A 19,346-nucleotide genomic window follows, 5' to 3' on the forward strand; every position below is an offset into this window, starting at 1 on the left:
GCTGCCAATTTGTGCACAGCAAGATCCCAAAACCAGCAAATGAATGAATGACAAGTTAAGCTGTTTTATTGTGTTTTGGATTGGAACCAGGTGTGGGCAGTCCAACAAAAGTGGGCCATAGATGACAGATGATGAAATGAGTTAGTGTGCCAAAAGCTGTGTCACGGTCAAGGAAGGATAGTGCTTCATGGTTGCAATCACAGAGGATGTCATTAGTGACTTTGACGAGGACAGTCTTGATGCTGTGGACAGGATGGAAGCAAATTGCATAAATTCAAAGGGGGCATTTTGGAAGAGGTGGGCGTGGAGTTGGGGTGGCAGTAATGTATTCAAGAACCTTTAAGATGGAAAAGAGATTAGATGTGGGAAATGGACAGGATGAAGGGGTCAAGGGTGGGTTTTTGAGGAGGGGGTAATGGTAGTTTTGAATGAGAGGAGAACAGTGTCTGAACAAGGGGAACCTATTCGGATGTTGGCAAGTATTGGGACAAGAGGAGCTAGTCGAGCATTCAGAAATTGGGTGAGGAAGGCGTTGAGGGAGCAAGAGGTGACTCTTGTGGAGAACATGGGTTTGGTGAGAGCTAGTGAGGAAGTGGTTGGACAATTTTGTAGCGCTTGTCATTGAGAAGTCTGGAATTGTCCTTAGCTACCAGGATGATCCTGGGGTAGTAGAAGAATTTGGCCAGAGAGAGAACACATGGGCTTAAAACCTAAAATGGCCTAAGGGTCCAATATGGTGTGTGCGTGCATGCATATTGCACCGGAAATGCACCATCTGCCATATTGGTTAAGAATACTCAGTAGGTATCTAGGGCCTGTGCCTGAAACTGGTGTTAGGTCCATTGCATATGCAAATTGAGGGCATAATGTCTGCTTCAGGCCCCTTTGCCAAATTGGATTGTGAATGACCTTCGTATGCGCTGTGCAGGCTACAGTCCATTTCTTCAGGTGCTCAGCAGCCAAATCAGCGATCCTTGAAAGGACCAGCGGACTCCAGAGGCTTCCACCCAAAAGGTAAGTTTAATGTGTTTTTTTTAAACTTACCTTCCTGAGGACTTCAGCCTGCATCTGAACTGGTCGATCTTGCTTTACCCCTTCCCCTGCGAGCGCAACGGTGAGCTGCCTCTGGGGCTGCAAATGGCGTCCGCAGCTCGCCGGTATTATCCAAGTGATGCTGGGGGACCAATTTGCCATGGCCCTGTCCCCGGCCTCATAAGCTGCGTGCACTGCACCAGGATCGCGCCCCAACTCGGGCACGATCCAATTTCTAGGCCATGGTAGTGGTCATGCCAGATGATCATGCCAGACCTGTACCAATTGTGATTGAGTCTGTGTTTTTTGGGCTTGAGTATGTGGAGATGGAATTTACATCAATGGAGTGGTAAAGTGGGAGACCACGAAGGCCTTGAGGTGGGGGGGTGTGGTTGTGGAATGAGGGTGTCATAGGTAGAGCTAAGGGAGTTGTAGAATGCTGTAATATTATTTAATTGTAACAGTTTTAGCAAAATTATTATTTTTGCACTAAAATATGAATATCTGTACTGGTGCTTGCATATATTTTCCATTTTCCAGGACAAAATGTCACCGTTTTTAAGTAATTTCAACACTGGTTGTTTTTGATAAATTAATAAATGTAATTAAAACCTTGCTAATGTAGGTAAGTTACAATATTACACCAGCATTAACCAAGACACCGAAATGAAATGTACCCATGTCAAAAATAGACAGTTCCAAAGTTAACCATTTGTCTTGTATTCTTCCCCAAGGCAATAAGAGCACATTTGAACAGTTTGTAATAGGATTGAGGCATGAGTTGTTGGTTAAAAAAACAACTATTGAACTATTTTTATTTAAATATAGCCTCCTGAGCTCTTTGACTGAGAGGATGGATAGGCAATGTTGTCTGTCCTCTCTCCAGCTGAGAAGACTAATGGACAACATCAGATATGTCCAGAGTCTCTGTCAGTGATGTACTGTGGCCAGTTGGTGGGTGACCAGCTGAAGTGTAATCGGAGGTGGTGGAAACCCAATAATTTTCCTTTTCTCCTTACTTCCTCCAAAAGGCCAAGCACCTCGTCTCTGTGCAGTGTCTTACCTAATGGTCTGGCTGAACTCAACAGTGCACCACTGAGGATTTTACAATTCTTTATAGCACAATCAAATAATCCTACAAGCAAAAAAATGAAAGTCAATGACAAAAATCTCCATCTTAGAGAAGAAAAAGAAAATTGTGGCTCGATCATTATTGTCCTTTGATCACCAACATTTAATGGGCAGACTCATTTGAATATCACATGCAAAACGGTTGTTACTACCTCCATGCTAGTTTTAGGGTCAAGATCATCACATTCGGACTCCTCAGAACTGTTAGATTCCTTTTGTGCAGCATGAGGAAAAAAAGAGCAAAGTTAGAATTAGGAGTGTGGTCGGTTACATTGTATGTTTAAAATGCAATTCTTTACCAAAACTATGCCTAGAACATCAATGGCTGAAACCATTAACCCCTTTCAGAGTCACAGCAGTATTTCTACATCAAAACACATCTATTCAAGAGTTGTGGTTAATTAGAAAGTTTACTCTAGCTCCACACTTTCTCAAATTCTGCAACTTACAATTTAGCAACAGCAATTTAGAAAAATAGGCTGAAGCATGGTACAATGCACTGAGCCCTTTATGACACTGTATCCAAGTTGCAGAAAGTAGATGCCCATATTCTGACCTTATCCATTACAGTAAAAAAAGTGTTGAGCAGAAACAAAGGAACTAAAGGCTCAATCACAGTGGGCCACTATAGAAGAGTTCCTAGTTTGTTCAGGAGCAGTAGTGCAAGAGGTCTCGGAGGAGGTTGCATGTTTGGGGGAGGGGGTGCAGTCTTGGCTGGGAGAGGAATACAATTTAAAGTTGTATTATTTTTAAACACCATTTAAAGAAGTTAAGAGAGAATTTTTACTATAGAAAATCTAGAAATGGTCGAAGAGATTCTTTTCAAGTTCATTCTTAGAAGAGCCAGCTGGACCTGGAAAATAACTTCAGCTGCCCAAGAAGGGAATATTGTTCAATACCTTGAGTGAGTTCACACTTTACACACAGTAAGATAACAGACAACAAAGTTGTTAAAAACTTTAATTTATTCACAATTGCAGCAAAAGAATATGGTACACTGTGTTCTCAGAACTCCAGACACACCCACAATATGTGTGGTAAACAGAAGTGCATTTAGTGACAACAAATCATCAGCATTATTACTGCCAACATTGATGTGCTTGTTTCTGATAATGTTCGTTCCAAAGGTAAGTGTTAATCGTGGGCTACTGAAGTAGGCTGTTGTTTAAAGGTCAAGTGACAAGGTTTGCATTTACTCGGTAACCATTTTTAGTCCAGTGAATCGGATATGGAGTTTTATACATTTTTCACTAGTGTAAAGATGTAGTACTTTGCTTTTGTTCAGTAGTAATTTGGCAATAACAACCTATCTGTAACAGTGAATGGTTAATGCTATTAATCTCACCCAGTTGCATCAGCCAAATCTGTAATTTAGAGGTAATAAAACCACTCACATCACCATTTTAGGCAATAGGAAGTATAATAGTTGTTGAAATAGCTCATGTGCATTAACCATGTTGATTCTTCTGCAATAGTGAAGTGTTGCAGGCAGGCAATCTAAGCAAGCAACCCTGCAGGATTAATGCCTTGTGACTAGATCTTTATAGTATGAACACGCAGCTCCTAAATGCCGACTTACTCACATTAACAGAGGCTTTGTTGGTCAGAAAATCCTTGGATTTACGAGCATCATTTTCAAACCTCCCTTCATTTTTCCCACTGCTCTCCTTTTCTCCTCGTTTTCTCAAATGCAGTGATGTATGCCAAGAACATGACTTCCTGTTGTACCAAAAAATGCACCAAATAACTTGAATATCTTAGGCTCCTGATGGATATGGGGCCAAAAACAATCCATTTAATTTCCAAAACTCTGGTAGCCAGCAGTAGAAAACCTCCCAGAAAAAACAAACATGGTATGCTCTCAAAACAAAATCAACCAAGATGTCTTATTTCCATTAGCGGAAAAGCTAACAGATTTAGTAACAAATAATTCCCCAAACTAGGTCATCTTCACCACTTCTTTGCTGCACATCGCATAATCTCACAGGTTCTGAGTTTGTAAATTTGCATTTCCTCCAACACTCAGTGAGAACGTGTGCTTAACATCCTGTGAGATTATGAAGTATACAGGTTGAAAATGGCAAAAAGTGTTGGCAGAAAGAGATGAAAGTTTTACCAAAATCAACAATTAAAATGTGATACTGATCTGACGCTAAAAGTAGGCAAGGTGTGCAAGTAAGCCCTAAACATCATCAGTTCAGGGAATGAGTGCTTTAGGGTGTAACAATTACAAGTCTGTACAAATGTTGCACCTCTAATCACTGCACTTTAGAATTTAGCAGAACAGTTTTTACCATTTACTTAATTAAAACATGCTCATATTCAAGATTTATTTTACATATTTAAAATACATTTATTATTAGTTACATTACAGGTACAACGAAGAGCATTCTGACTATATTGCACAACCTGACTTTATTTATATGGGCTTATTAAATAGTGCAAAATATTTTTGTACAGGAATGTATTAGAAGGAGTCCTGGCAAAACAAAAAAGGTAATACTTTTTTTACAATATACTGTCAATAAATTTGAAACAAAAAGAAAATTTTTAAAAATTACATGCTGTACAAATTGCCATAGACAACAAAAATCTCTCCGTCTGGAGAAGTTAGGCCTCAGTTCAACATTAGTCCTGGTGCCAAATGTTTATAAAAGTCAAAACAAACATATTAGTAACACAACATAAACATACTTCCAGTCCAGTCATTTCCACATTAGTGTAGTGAGGGTTAAAGTAAAACATGCCATGACTGCATAATTGTCACTTGTATTACAAATATTAACAGAAAAACAGAGCTGCCAGACATGGCTCCTCTAAGTTGAAGATCCAGCATTCACTGGGTACTTCTGAAGTTTGTTCCAACGGCCTTGTGGATAAACTCAGGAGGGAAAACCCGCCATCTTTTTCTTTACATCCACATACTGCTTCCAGGGCAGCCACCTGGCACTTACTTGATGCTTCCTTCGTCAGTCTCTGTGGAGTAGTCACTGGTGTAACTCAGGATAAAGCCTGGAATCCACCCTTCAGCAGCGGGGGAGTGTTCATTCGCAGGCCGGTACACCAGGAACATGTTTTGCTGGTTAATGGCGAGGACCTGAACCACCTCTCCCTGAAACACGCAGATCTCATTCTCCTTCACTGCACCGTAATCTTGAGTGACCAACATCATAGAGGTCCCATTGCATCCAGCAGTATTATTCTGTGCAAAGCAAACAGCATCCAATTAGATTTCACTGTCTGCATTTACATTCCGAGAGTCTTTCAGAGTTTAGAGGCGGATGCTGTTTTTCAAATGTTGATCTTCTGGAAAGTGGGTTTAAAAATCAGTCCACAAAATGAGAGGAATAAATAGCTTAAGTCTACTTTTTACCCTCACTAACATTACCAGTATCCTGGTTTGGATCTGTGATACTGAAGTGGTATTATAGTACATACTGGAAAGACATGTCATCCGTGCGCTTTGTGTAATGAAATGGTAAACCCACTTATAATGGGGTTCTACTAGCTCATGTTATTCCACTTGTTATGTGACCGCTGATACATACAGAGTACAAAATAGATTCAGAATTCCAATGGTCAGCATTTTATGAACTTTTACAGAAATGTTGCTGTCTGACAGAGAAGCATTTGATTGGCAGTTGATATATATCACTTAATATTTGGTGGAACACAAGATTACCAAGTCACAAAATTAGCTCCAGATGTAAACGTATAGGCTGGTTCAGTGAATCCCTCTAATAGAGGGGTTTATAAAATCGCCATATTGCTTGAAGAATTGATTTATTCCCAAAGAAGAATGAGTGAGAATTTTCCCAAAATGAGTTACACTACTATTGCCCTTTAAACATTGCACCCAGGGTTTCCTGGATCTGCTGATTTACATTCTCACTGGTGCAGTCATTGGCGTAAAGCCTGTGTAAAATGGGTATAAACAAGTGAACTTCCTGGAAACTTAGGTGTAGCCTTTAATAGCATGTGTACTCTTCAGTAGCAGACCGAGGAACAAACAGGTAAGAAAGGAACAGTGCTTGGCTTTTTCACGTCACTCTCATATATATTTACGATACTTTTAACTTAATTATTACCACTTAAGCACCATCTGTACCCAGAGAGCTGCAGAGCAGGGCCGCATCCAAGAGAAGAACACAAGACTTTACTCACAATGTGTACACAGCCCCCCTTACATCAATTACTTGTTTGCATGACCCGAAAACCCCTTCTTTCACTTTAATAGCTTAATACCCCCACATCTTTTACTCGACCCCTCCTGTGCCACTTCCACACATTCTTCAACTGCTAGCCTTATTCTCATTTATTCTATGTTCTTGCAGTCTTAAGTTGACTCACAAAGGCTGGACACCAGAAGGGGTGTCCCCACTTTTAAACCCCTCACCTCCTTGGAAGATAAGTCCATGGGCACTTATTCAGCTCTTGCCATGGGAGATGGTGAGGTCAGCAGTATCTTGCAGTTAGTAACTGAACACCTACAAGTGTTGCCTTGGCATCATCCTGAAGCACCACACAGACAGAAGCTTTCATCCACTTCTTCAATCTCCTCAATTCTGAAGAGGTAATGTGCGACCATTCTTACCTTTTACCCACCTTTCCTGCAGATCCACCACAGTAACATACGGGCACAAGAGGAAGAAAAAGATGATGATCTGGAAGAGGAAAATGAAGACCAGGGCTTCTAGCTGCTTCATCATGGCCCAGCTTCCTCTGCCCCACCTCCTCCAACTGAACACCTGCATCACATGCTTCCTCGCTCCAAGGCTCCAGCTCAAAGCTGTTCAACTCAGGCGCAATTAGATAATGGTAGTGAGGATGTGGCAACAAGTGATTCACTGAGACGATGGAGCTGGAGGAGTTGGAAGTGGGTGAGGATGTGCCACCTTCCCAGTGAGGGCTAGGTACAAGGCTGCCTTTAAGTCATGGGACTCAGAACTCATGAGTCTCACCTGAGAAGAATGTTTGAGGAACATCTTAATTACATGCAGGCTCTGAGGTCAATCTCTGACAATGTGTGACAACTGACAACTGTGACTCTTTGCAGCAACATCATGAATGCTTTTTCTTCCTTGCAGGCACATTTATTGAAATCTGCAACAGATCCCACAGCTAAGTGGTGGCCAGGGACCACTTGGTGCCTATACATAGAAACGTAGAAGATAGGTGCAGGAGTAGGCCATTCGGCCCCTCGAGCCTGCTCCGCCATTCAATGAGATCATGGCTGATCATCCAAATTCAGTACCCTGTCCCTGCCTTCTCCCCATATCCCTTGATCCCTTTAGCCTTAAGAAATATATCCAACTCCTTCTTGAATATATTTAATGAACTGGCCTCCACCGCCCTCTGTGGCAGAGAATTCCACAGGTTCACCACTCTTTGGGTGAAGAAATTCCTCCTCATCTCAGTCCTAAATGGCTTACCCCTTATCCTTAGACTATGACCCCTGGTTCTGGACTCCCCGGCCATTGGGAACATCCTTCCTGCATCTAGTCTGTCCAGGCCTGACAGAATTTTATAGGTTTCGATGAGATCCCCTCTCAATCATTTAAACTCCAGTGCGTATAAGCCCAATCGACACAATCTCTCCTTATACATCATTCCTGCCATCCCAGGTATCAGCCTGGTGAATCTTCGCTGCACTCCTTCCATGGCAAGAACATCCTTCCTCAGATAAGGCAACCAAAACTGCACACAATACTCAAGGTGCGGTCTCACCAAGGCCCTGTACAACTGCAGCAAGACATCCTTGTTCCTGTACTCGAACCCTCTTGCTACGAAGGCCAACATACCATTTGCCTTCTTAACCGCCTGCTGTACCTGCATGCTTACCTTCAGCGACTGGTGCACAAGAACACCCAGGTCTCTTTGCACTTCCCCTTCTCCCAATCTATTGCCATTCAAATAATAATCTGCCTTCCTGTTTTTGCCACCAAAGTGGATAACCGCACATTTATCCACATTATAGTGCATTTGCCATGTTTCTGCCCAATCACCCAACCTGTCCAAATCGTACTGGAGTTTCACGACATCCTCCTCACAGCATACCCTCCCACCCAGCTTTGTGTCGTCTGCAAATTTGGAGATATTACATCCAATTCCCTCGTCCAGATCATTAATATATATTGTGAACAGCTGGGGTCCTAGGACCGATCCTTGTGGTACCCCACTAGTCACTGCCTGCCACTCGGAAAACAACCCGTTTATTCCAACTCTTTGCTTTCTATCTGCCAACCAGTTCTCTATCCAAGTCAATACCTTGCCCCCAATCCCATGTGCCTTAATTTTGCACGCTAATCTCTTATGCGGGACCTTATCGAAAGCCTTCTGAAAGTCCAAATACACCACATCCACTGGTTCTCCCTTATCTATTTTACCAGTTACATCCTCAAAAAATTCCAGTAGATTAGTCAAGCACAATTTACCTTTTGTAAATCCATGTTGACTTTGTCCGATCCTGTCACTGCTTTCCAAGTGCTCTGCTATTACATCTTTTATAATGGACTCTAGCATTTTCCCCACTACCGATGTCAGGCTTACCAGTCTATAATTCTCTGCTTTTTCTCTACCACCTTTTTTGAATAGTGGGGTAACATTAGCTACCCTCCAATCCATGGGTACTGTTCCAGAGTCTATCAAGTTCTGGAAGATGACCAGCAATGCATCTATACTCCGCTAGAAGCACATACTGCAGCTCTGGAGGCAATAGGGACAGCATGAATCATGGTTTCCAGACCGTGGCAGCCGCTGTGTCTCTGGGTTTTCAGGATCTGAGAGCTATCATTAGACCAGCCATCAATGGGGTCACAAGTCCAAGGCACTGGCTGGAGTCCACCGGGCAAACACTGCTGTCTCTCAGGACAGTAGCATATGCCAGGCTTTGCACCTCAGAGCACTATACCAGTGGACCGTGGTAGGCGAGACTAGGCTGTCAACAAGCAAACTCCATGGATGCAGCTGGCAGTGGCATCCTGCCAGGAGCAAGCAGCCATGAGGTAAGGCCTATTTCAGTCCCATGAGCTTTTTGTGGAGCATGAGCAGTTAACCAACTCCAGCAATCCTAGCTCTTGGGTGGCACCTGGAAAAAGCACAAAAATAGGTTACAAAATCCATGGGAGGCAGAGTGTGTGCACTTTGGAATTTACTGTAATAAAATAGAATGTGCGCTGTTATGATGGAGGTCAGAGTCATACAGGAAAGTGTGCACTTATGCGGTGCTGACGGCTTCACTCAGGTGATGATGATTGGCATGGTTCTGTAGGGGCAAACAGGGCTGTTGTGATGTGGTAAGATGGATAATGATTTGAGGGAATGTCCCTTTATTTGAAAGTGAAGGAGGAGGAGGTAAGGCGGTGGTGTCAGAGGTAGACTGTGCTCCACAGAAGGGAAGACTTCAGTGATGACACCTGCTGTAATATCTCTTCCAGTTAATGCTGCTGATTCTCTGTCACTCCATCCTGTGGTACTCCCCATCCTCCTCGATGATAATGGCATAGTGGTATGCCTATAGAAAAGGCCGTACCTGCTCCTCAGATGCCCAGGTGGTGGTACAAAAATCTTCTAGTGGGTTGACACTGTGAGAGGCAGTGAAAGGCAAATGTAGGCCTTTGTGGAGAAAAATGCAATCGGGGTTTAAAAAGCTAATTACCCAGAGTGCAATATCAATGTAAAACCAGGAACCTCACAGCTGCTGTGCCACTGGCTCTCACTCGGAAATATGCTAATGAGGCCAGTGAGGACACGATGGGCAGATCCTGGGAAGGATGAAAAAGTACGAGGAAATTTGGGGGAAACGTTTTAAAGACACACAAGGGGAGGAAGTAACTTTCACTGGAACTTGCTCGCTCAAAAAAAAAAAAAAAATCCCCGTCATTTATACACCACGAATGTGCTGAAAATTCACCCCCCAATGGCTTAGTATCCTACTGTGTTGGTGTTAGAAGACATTAGTCAATTTGCTTTGCCACATAAAAATGATTACACATAAGGCAGACTGCAGGATTGTGGGCATTGCCTCCCTTGTGAGGAGTGTGGTTTGGCTCAATACAATAAACATTCATGGTAAAATTACTCTCTTTCTGAGTACAGTTAAACCCATTGAGTCACTCAGACCAGATGATTTTAATTGTTCAAGTACATTATTAATGTAATAGGACATCATTGAATCCAGTCAACAATGTAGCATGTCAAATAACAGTCTGCTAACAGTTAATAATTTGTGAAACATTGCGAAACATAAATTGGTAAAAGACTTTCATATATTTTGATTCCTCTCCATATATCTTTTGGAAGGCATGAAGGTTAATTCCATCTACAGGAAGGACTGTTTTGAGGTAAGGTGATGTGGATTGGGACTTGCAAAGATTGCCCATCTTGGATGGGTGAAGTTGAACAAGTATGCGATAGGTCTTTAAAGTCTTATTTGGTGATTTTATGCATGCATTATATAATTACTGTGGTGTATGTGCCTTTAAGAGCCCCTGTGTACTGTAATGCCGGTAGTGGCCACTCGGGCTAGAAAAGCCTGTATAGTGTCTTGTATCTTTTAGTTCACCTCCAGACTTTGTTCAGTAAACACCTGTTAAACCAACTCCTTCCTGCATTCTGTGTCTCCATTAACACACGGATACAACAGTGGCGACGAATTGGAAACGGACTTACCTGCAATTCGGCAGCACCTCAAGGAGATCGATTCCTCAGACGAAGGTCGAAGAAAAAAAAAAAAGAAAAAACTGTGGTTTCACCAGCTAGCCGGGCTGGTGGCAGGTACTGCAATAATCCTTCCTGGGCGGCGGCCTGGGGCTCGATCGGCTGGCTCTGCAGCGGGGCCGAGCAGCGAAGGCGGAGGCAAACAGAGACGGAGGGTGGAGCACTCGGGAGACGGCCAGCACTGCAAAGCAGGTCGGCGTTCGGACCAAGCAGAGGGAGGGAAAAGTCCCAGAGAGTCCGGCGGGAACGAGTCTCCAACTATTAAAAATATCTGTATAAATAAGAACCGCGGAGAACAGCGTTGTCAGCAGCGGCAGCGGCGGGAAAGCGCGGGAGGCGCCATTTTTTCTCGGCAGGGAAGAAAGGAAAGCGCAGGAGGCGCCATTTTTTCAGGATGCCTAAGACTGGCAATATTACTGCTTTCGATAGTGATGTAGAGGATTGGACCACATATGTGGAAAGAGTGGAGGTATATTGCACAGCGAATGAAATAGAGGATGATAAAAAGGCATCAGTACTTCTAAATCTAATGGGCGCAAGGACATACGGGCTGTTGCGAAACTTAATCACTCCAGCCAAACCGATGGACAAGAATTTTAAGGAGATTGTTGATACCCTACAGGAGCACTTAAACACAACACCGCTGCTGATAGCGGAACAATTCAAATTCTTCAGGAGGAAGCAGCACAAGAATGAAAGTAACGCTGATTACCTCACCGAATTAAGGAAGCTGTCAAAGCACTGCCAATTCGGGGCAGGACTGGCAGATTCTCTTCGAGACAAATTCGTCTGCGGTCTCCTAAGTGAAGGAACACAGAAAAGGCTACTTTCTGAGAAAGATTTAACACTGGACAAGGCTTTCAGTGTGGCTGTATCATACGAAGCAGCAGCAAGAGGAGCTGCAGAGATACAGCAAAAGCCACAGGACTTCGGCACCCATGAAATGACACAGGGTTTCGAGAGATGTTATCGCTGCGGCAGATCCACCCATGACCAGAGGGACTGCTGGTTCAAGGACAAAGCATGCAGGCAATGCGGAAAGATGGGACACATCGCACGTGTATGCCGATCTGGAAACAAAAAATCCACGGACAGAAAAAAAATCAATAAGGAAAAGTACAGAAAGGTACAAATGATGACGGACAGTAGCTCCGAAGACCAGAAGAGCGATAGCGACTCCGGAAACAAGAGACTAAGCTGTCTCAAATTACATAATGTAATTGCCAAAGAAGATTACCAGACCATTTGGGTTACCCTCACGATAGCGGGGTCCCCAGTTAAAATGGAGCTAGATACAGGATCAGCTCTGACCGTCATAAGTCGACGGGATTACGAGCGGCTATTTCTGCATATACCTTTGAAAGACACATCCATTATCTTGAAGACATATACGGGGCAGAAAGTATACCCCAGAGGGAAAATAATAGTGCCTGTTGTATACAACGGCAAGGAAATACAGAAGTTGTATTTATACGTTCTGCAAGATGGTGGTCCACCGCTGTTGGGACGTGAATGGATCAGAAAGATACATTTAGACTGGCACTCCATTCAGGCACTGACTGTGACCAGTAAGAAAAAAAATGATGACTTCATACCTGAACGATTAAAAGACATCTTGGCCAACGCCAAAGAAGTGTTTCAACAGGAACTAGGAACCTTGAAAGGCGTCACCGCCTCAATAAAAGTGGAAGATGCGGCAATTCCCAAGTTTTTTAAGGCAAGGCCGGTGCCATACGCAATTCATCCAGCAGTCGAGGCAGAGCTGGAGAATTTGGAAAAGGCAGGCGTGTTATCCAAGATAGATTGGAGCGAGTGGGCAACACCCATCGTCCCGGTCATGAAGAAAACGTTGAATAATGATAAATCTGAAGAACAGAGAAAAATTCGCATCTGTGGGGACTTCAAGGTGACTGTAAACCCGGTCCTTCACACAGTACAGTATCCTCTTCCGAGGATAGAAGATATCTTCGCCTCACTATCCGGAGGGAAACGTTTCACCAAAATTGACTTGGCACAGGCATATCTACAGATGGAGGTTGAGGAGGCCTCTAAAAAGTATCTCACGATAAACACACACAAAGGCCTGTACCAGTACAATCGACTGGTTTTCGGAGTAGCAAGTCCTGCAAGGGATTCCAGGGACTCCATGCTACCTAGACGACATCCTTGTAACAGGAGAAAACGACAACGAGCACCTTGCCAATTTGGAGCAGGTGCTCACTAGGCTGAGAGAACGGGGCCTACGAGCAAATCGCCCCAAGTGCGAATTTTTCCGAAACAAATATCATATTGTGGCCACATAATTAACGAAGAAGGGTTGCATAAGTCACCTGAAAAAATTGAAGCGGTCATAAAAGCCCCAGCACCTGAGTGTCTCACAATTAAGGTCGTTCCTGGGATTGATAAATTACTATCATAAATTTTTACCGAACTTGTCAACTGTTCTGCACCCTCTTAACGAACTGCTACAAACGGGAGCAATTTGGAAATGGAGCGAAGACTGTAAACGTGCCTTCCATAAATGCAAAGGCTTGATCACGTCCAAGGAAGTTTTGGCTCATTACAACCCATCACTGCCAATCAGACTGGCGTGCGATGCATCCCCTTATGGCGTAGGAGCGGTATTATCGCACAGATTCCCTGATGGCTCGGAGCGGCCGATAGCTTTTGCGTCACGCTCATTGAACTCAGCTGAGCGTAACTATGCCCAGATCGACAGGGAAGCACTCAGCCTGGTATGGGGAGTGAAGAAATTCAACCATTACCTACACGGACAAAAATTTACCTTGTTGACTGACCATCAACCCCTCGTCTCCATATTCAACCCTAAAAAGGGCGTTCCCATTATGACAGTACAAAGGTGGTCCCTTTTCCTAGGGGCACACCAATATGACATAGAATACAAAGGATCAAAACAGCATGGAAATGCTGACGGTTTATCGCGTCTACCGTTGCCAACGGTAGAAGAGGCACCTACAGTGGACCCAGTGGAGATGTTCCACTCAACCATAGTGGAATGTCTACCAGTAACAAATTCTACCATTGAAAAAGAAACGAGAAATGACCCGACTCTCTCACGAGTCTACGATTTAATGGTGAAGGGCTGGCCAGCACATGGCGAACCACTGTTGCCAGCATTCTCGCAAAGAAGAGAACAGCTGTCAGTATGCCGAGGAACCTTGATGTGTGGATCCAGAGTGGTGATTCCACCCAAACTCCAGGATAAAGTGCTAAAGGAGCTTCACGAGGGGCATCTGGGTGGAGTGAAAATGAAGAACCTAGCCAGAGCATTTGTGTGGTGGCCAGGTATCGATGGAGACATCGAAGAAATGACCAAGGGCTGTCTAGGATGCCAGAAGGTCCAAAACGCCCCGCCACAAGCCCCTCTACATCCATGGGAGTGGCCCTCATCTCCATGGCAGAAGGTACACATCGACTTTGCTGGTCCATTTATGGACTCAATGTTCTTAATCGCGGTTGATGCACACTCCAAGTGGCCGGAGGTAATAAAGATGTCCTCCACCACCACGGAAAAAACCATCACAGTATTAAGGACCATCACAGTATTAAGGACCAGATCTGTTCTGATAATGGACCGCAATTTGTGTCCAAAGAATTCAGGAAGTTCTTAAAAAACAATGGGGTTAAGCACTACACGTCCGGCCCATACCATCCCGCTACCAATGGATTGGCTGAAAGGTTTGTCCAGACCTTCAAGAAGGCCATAAAGGCCATGGGTAATGAAGACATAAATCTACAGCATAAGGTAGATAACTTCTTGTTTGCATACAGGAATGCAACACATGTGGTTACAAACCAAACTCCCGCCATGATGTTTTTCAATAGAAGACTAAGATGCCGGCTGGATTTGATCAAGCCAAACATCAGAAGGGACGTAGAGAACCGGCAATTTCAAGGCATGAATGAAAGGCCAACCAGAACCTTCCAGATAGGTCAACAAGTTTTGGCCCGGGACTATCGTACCGAGAAATGGCAGCCTGGAACTATTTGCACACGACTAGGACCGCTGATGTATACCGTAGACATTGGAGAAAGCATAATAAGGCGCCATGCTGACCAGATCATAGAGTCATCCGAAAAGGGACAACCTACACCACAACTCTATACGCCTAATGATGAAGCAGAGATACCCATAGTATCTACCTCCGATCCGGTGATACTGGAACCAGATGAACCCGACACTGGCATTCAAGCCGAATCGCCCTTGCCAAAAGAACCTACTACACCACCGAAAACTACTACACCACCGAGGCGTTATCCGGACCGAGTCAGGAAGCCTCCAGAGAGACTGACTTATAATTGATTAACTGCAGCAAATGTGTAGATTATTGTTCTTGTAAACATGTTAATTAATGATTACTTAAAATGTTATGTACTGGTTGTCTAAAAGGGGAGGAATTGTGGTGTATGTGCCTTTAAGAGCCCCTGTGTACTGTAATGCCGGTAGTGGCCACTCGGGTTATATAAGCCTGTATAGTGTCTTGTATCTTTTAGTTCATCTCCAGACTTTGTTCAGTAAACACCTGTTAAACCAACTCCTGCATTCCGTGTCTCCATTAACACACGGATACAACAATTACCTGTGTAAATTTTGTTACACAAATGACATTCCTTTATTACTGATAGCGTACCCCCAATTTATAGTCCACTAGAAATAGATGATTGTACTGTTAAGAATGTTTGATCATTTGTTGGAAATACTGTCCACACCTTTACCTCAGAGTATTAGTCTAATGATTAATTTGTTGGAATGGTTGAATAGACAGTAGCATTGGGCAATCATTATCATGTTTTGGAAGCTAAGAACCCTGGGAACTTGAGCTATTGATGAGCCAGTTTAGCTCCTCTGGTTAGGCATATATTATTGAACAAGGTTGAAGGACTTTCTTGTGTAGGTACCTTGATTTGCTCATAATTGTCTCCATACTGCTGTTCGTCATCGAAGCTTGTAGTGCCATTGGAGGTAGATAGCTTTAATGCTGGTAGTGATGGATTGTGAGCTGATGACTTCGGAGGCCTTTCAGACCCCACCTGGGAAGAGGAGAGTGCTCTGATGTTGGGCTGGGGTATCCTGCTCGCTTGTGTTTTGCCTAAGGAGTGGGAACCACTTTCTCTTTTCATGTATTCAATTGGTGATTGCAGTGCTGCAATAAAGATCAACATAATATGGGAGGACTGGGATAAGCTAACAGAACAAACATGATTGGCATTAAGATCATAGAAAAATAAAATCTATTGCTTAATTTTATTCTTACCAATTTTGTTGAACTAGTAATGCAACATTGTTTGGACATTGTCATAAATAAAGCTCCCCTGACATCCCAAGAGTGGCTTATGTTGCCTTTCTCTGCTAGAAGGGCCACAATATTCATAAAGCCGGATTTTGCCGTCGGCAGCAAACGAACGGCACCAGCATTCATTACACTTACACTTGCCCACAGATTTTCTATGAGCTTTTGCACTGGAACCTATTGTGATTAGAAAGGCCATTTTGGCGCAGCGCCCTCTACAGGGAATCCGGGAGCTGTGTGAACAGAGCAAGCAACTGTGTATCTCCTTAACCAATCAGATTGAAGAATCCTTGCTGAGGCATGCAGAGTCTGAGCCAGGATGTATCAGTTAAAATATTTAATTCAATGCCAAATCATGTACAGAAAGTGAGATAAAGAGAGGGAAAGAAAGATCAGATTAAGAGAGAGATAAAAGAGACAGAAAGAAAAAGTAAAAAAAATTAATTAAAAAAAAAAAAAAATCTCCAAGAATAATTAAAAGCTGAAGGAATGAGACTCCACACTTATTATTCAGTGCTAGAGAAACTTTTTGGCAGTAATTACGACTTATCACGGCATTAAAAATTTACTTACACAGGAATGGAAAAGCCCCAACTTTTTCTGGCGAGCTTAATGAGTATCTATCACATATTGCACAGCAACTTCACACCGTTGCATGTGTTTCAATGCCTAGTCTATCGGTGAGGTGCCGGTATAGTGAAGCTTCTGGAGGAGCAGGGCAACTCGGACAGCAACTTCTGTGATTTCTGTGTTTAACTGCGCATGTGCGATCGCCGGAAGTTGTTGTCTGATTTACAGTTTAATAATGGTGAGTGCTCACTATTATTTTTACTGCAAAATTTGGGCCAATGTCCATAAAAATAGTTGCCTGTTGCAACTTGGAAGCCTTCTCCAGTCAGTTTCAAATACTGCAACTGTTAATATGTATAAGCCAGAATTTGCTGTAGCACGGCATCTAATGGTGTCTGCCGTTAATTAGACTTCCCCCTGCATCTCGAGGACCCTTGCACCCTTCAGCTCAAAAAAGGTTTGGTCACAAAGTTGTTGAAAGTGCGAGCTGATAACGGCGCAGCGAGGGAAACAGGGCATCTGGGACCTGAGTAAACAGAGCAACCAACAGGGTATCTCCTTAACCAATGACATTTAAGGATTGGGAAATAAACACAGAAAGGACTGAGTGGAGGGTGAATTAAAAGGGGGTGAATTCACTGTCAAATCAGGTAGAGAAAGAGAGAGAGCAATAGAAAGATTGGATTGAGAGAGAAAGAGAGACAGGAAAGCAGTGAGACATTTTTAAGATTTCTCTGAAAAATTTTAAGTTTAAAGGAATGAGACATCACACTGGTAATAGTTAATTTTCAGTGCCAGAGGTTGATTGGCAGTCATTAACAGTGATCACGTCGTAAAAAGAATACTTGCGCTTGTAATGACAACATTTAACTTTCTGTGGCGCGTTTAATGGACAAATACAGCAAGTTCCTAAAAAACACAGGGAGGCCAAGGGCGAGATGCCGTTTTCGCGAAGTTAACGGCGGAGTGGCGCAACCTGGACAGCAACTTTTGGATAATCATCTGCTCCTTGCCTGAAGTTGCTGTACCATTTACCCATATTTGATAACAAATTCTGGCTCTATATATTTTGAAAATAAATGCCGCAACTAAGCTGCTTATCTTATGAAGGAATAGAGTTGTAAATCCATGTTTGCAGATGTCATTAAATTAGGAGGCATGGCAAGTTGTATGGATGGGAGCAGGAAGTAACAAAGGGACATGGACGGACTAAGTGAGTGGGCAAAACTATGACACATGGAGTTTAATGTGGGTAGAGTGAAATTAACCACTGGATCTGAGGAAAAAAAAATCAGAATATTTTCTTAATGGTGACAGAGACTAGGAGCTGTGGAGGAGCAAAGTTGTTTAGATGTCCATGTACAAAAATCATGAAAAGCTTGTGCACAGGAACAAAAAGTAATCAAAAGACTAATGGAAAGTTGGCCTTTATCTCAAAGGGATCTGGAATACAAAGGGGAGGAAGCAATGCTTCAGTTGTACAGAACCTTGGGTAGACCCCATCTGGAGTTTTGGGTATCGAACCTCAGGAAAGATTATATTGGCCTTGGAAGGGGTATAGCGCAGAATCACCAGAATGACACCAGGGGTTAAAGGGTTAAATATGAGGGCAGGTTGAATAAGCTTGGCTTGTCTTGTCTTGAGGGGTGATCTTACTGAGGTCTTTAAAATGATAAAGGGATTAGTTAGGGTAGATACAGAGAAACTATTGCCTCTGCTGGGGAAATCCAGAACAAGAGAGCGTAATCTTAACATTAGAGCTAGGCCATTTAGGAGTGAAATCAGGAAGCCTTTTTCACAAAAGTGTAGTAGAAATCTGGAACTTGCTCCCCCAAAGGCTGTGGGTGCTGACATTTTCAAGACTGAGATAGATAGATTTTTGTTGGTAAGGGTATTGAGGGATATAGAGCAACGGTTGGGTAAATAGAGTTAAGGTACAGATTAGCCATGATCCAACTGAATGGTGGAACAGATTGGAGGGGCTTAATGACCTACTCCCGTTCCTATGTACAGTCGTACCCTTTTATTTGAAACTCGCTTAATTGCAATTCTAGTTTTAACACAATCATTTTTAACGTCTCCTATACTGCCAATTGTGAAAAATTTGTTTTATTGCAATTACATTTATTGCAATTCCTACTTATATGCAAGTGTGGCACACAGAAATCCTGCTTTAACAAGGCTTCAAAAATCCAGCTTTAACTAGACTTGCCACCTTTGAACCTGAGGGCTTCAATGGTCATGTTGTAAGATATACTGTAATTATTATTCTCAGCATTAAAAAACTCACGAAACATGACCAATTTTCTTTAAACTGTTATACTGTATTCACCCTTGCTGTAAGATATTGTATAAAATGTAGGCTAATAATGGTTGTTATGCAGCAGACTAGCTTTAATGTTTGTTGCTTTTGTTACTTCCTGCTTTATAGAAATCTCTATTTTATTGCAATTTGCGAGGTTGTCCCGAGCGGTTGAAATTAAGCAGGTTCTACTGTATGTGGGAAAAAAAATAGATATTACAATTGTGACTTTCAGGAGGGTTGAAGAATTGCATTCACAAGCCGATCTTAGCTGAAATTGA

General features: G+C 43.0%; 1 protein-coding gene across 9 annotated transcripts in view; it reads right to left on the reverse strand.

Annotated features, from left to right (window-relative positions):
- The window catches only part of kalrna (kalirin RhoGEF kinase a), a 1,017,450-nt gene that overhangs the window by 81,399 nt on the left and 916,705 nt on the right, over positions 1 to 19,346 (reverse strand). For 4 of the 9 annotated variants that reach the window (XM_085986273.1, XM_085986275.1, XM_085986272.1 and 1 more), the window contains 2 exons: positions 15,802 to 16,046; positions 2,316 to 2,375 (listed from right to left, as the gene is read on the reverse strand). In XM_085986273.1, the coding sequence (XP_085842399.1) occupies positions 2,316 to 2,375; positions 15,802 to 16,046 (305 nt within the window). Of the gene's footprint in view, positions 1 to 2,315; positions 2,376 to 3,746; positions 5,470 to 15,801; positions 16,047 to 19,346 lie in introns of those variants that run through there. The other 5 variants (XM_085986276.1, XM_085986279.1, XM_085986280.1 and 2 more) reach the window with 4 other exon arrangements.

This window comes from Somniosus microcephalus, chromosome 4 (genome assembly GCF_052327205.1).
Source record: "Somniosus microcephalus isolate GS21.2 chromosome 4, FLI_Smic_1.0, whole genome shotgun sequence".
NCBI lineage: Eukaryota > Metazoa > Chordata > Chondrichthyes > Squaliformes > Somniosidae > Somniosus > Somniosus microcephalus.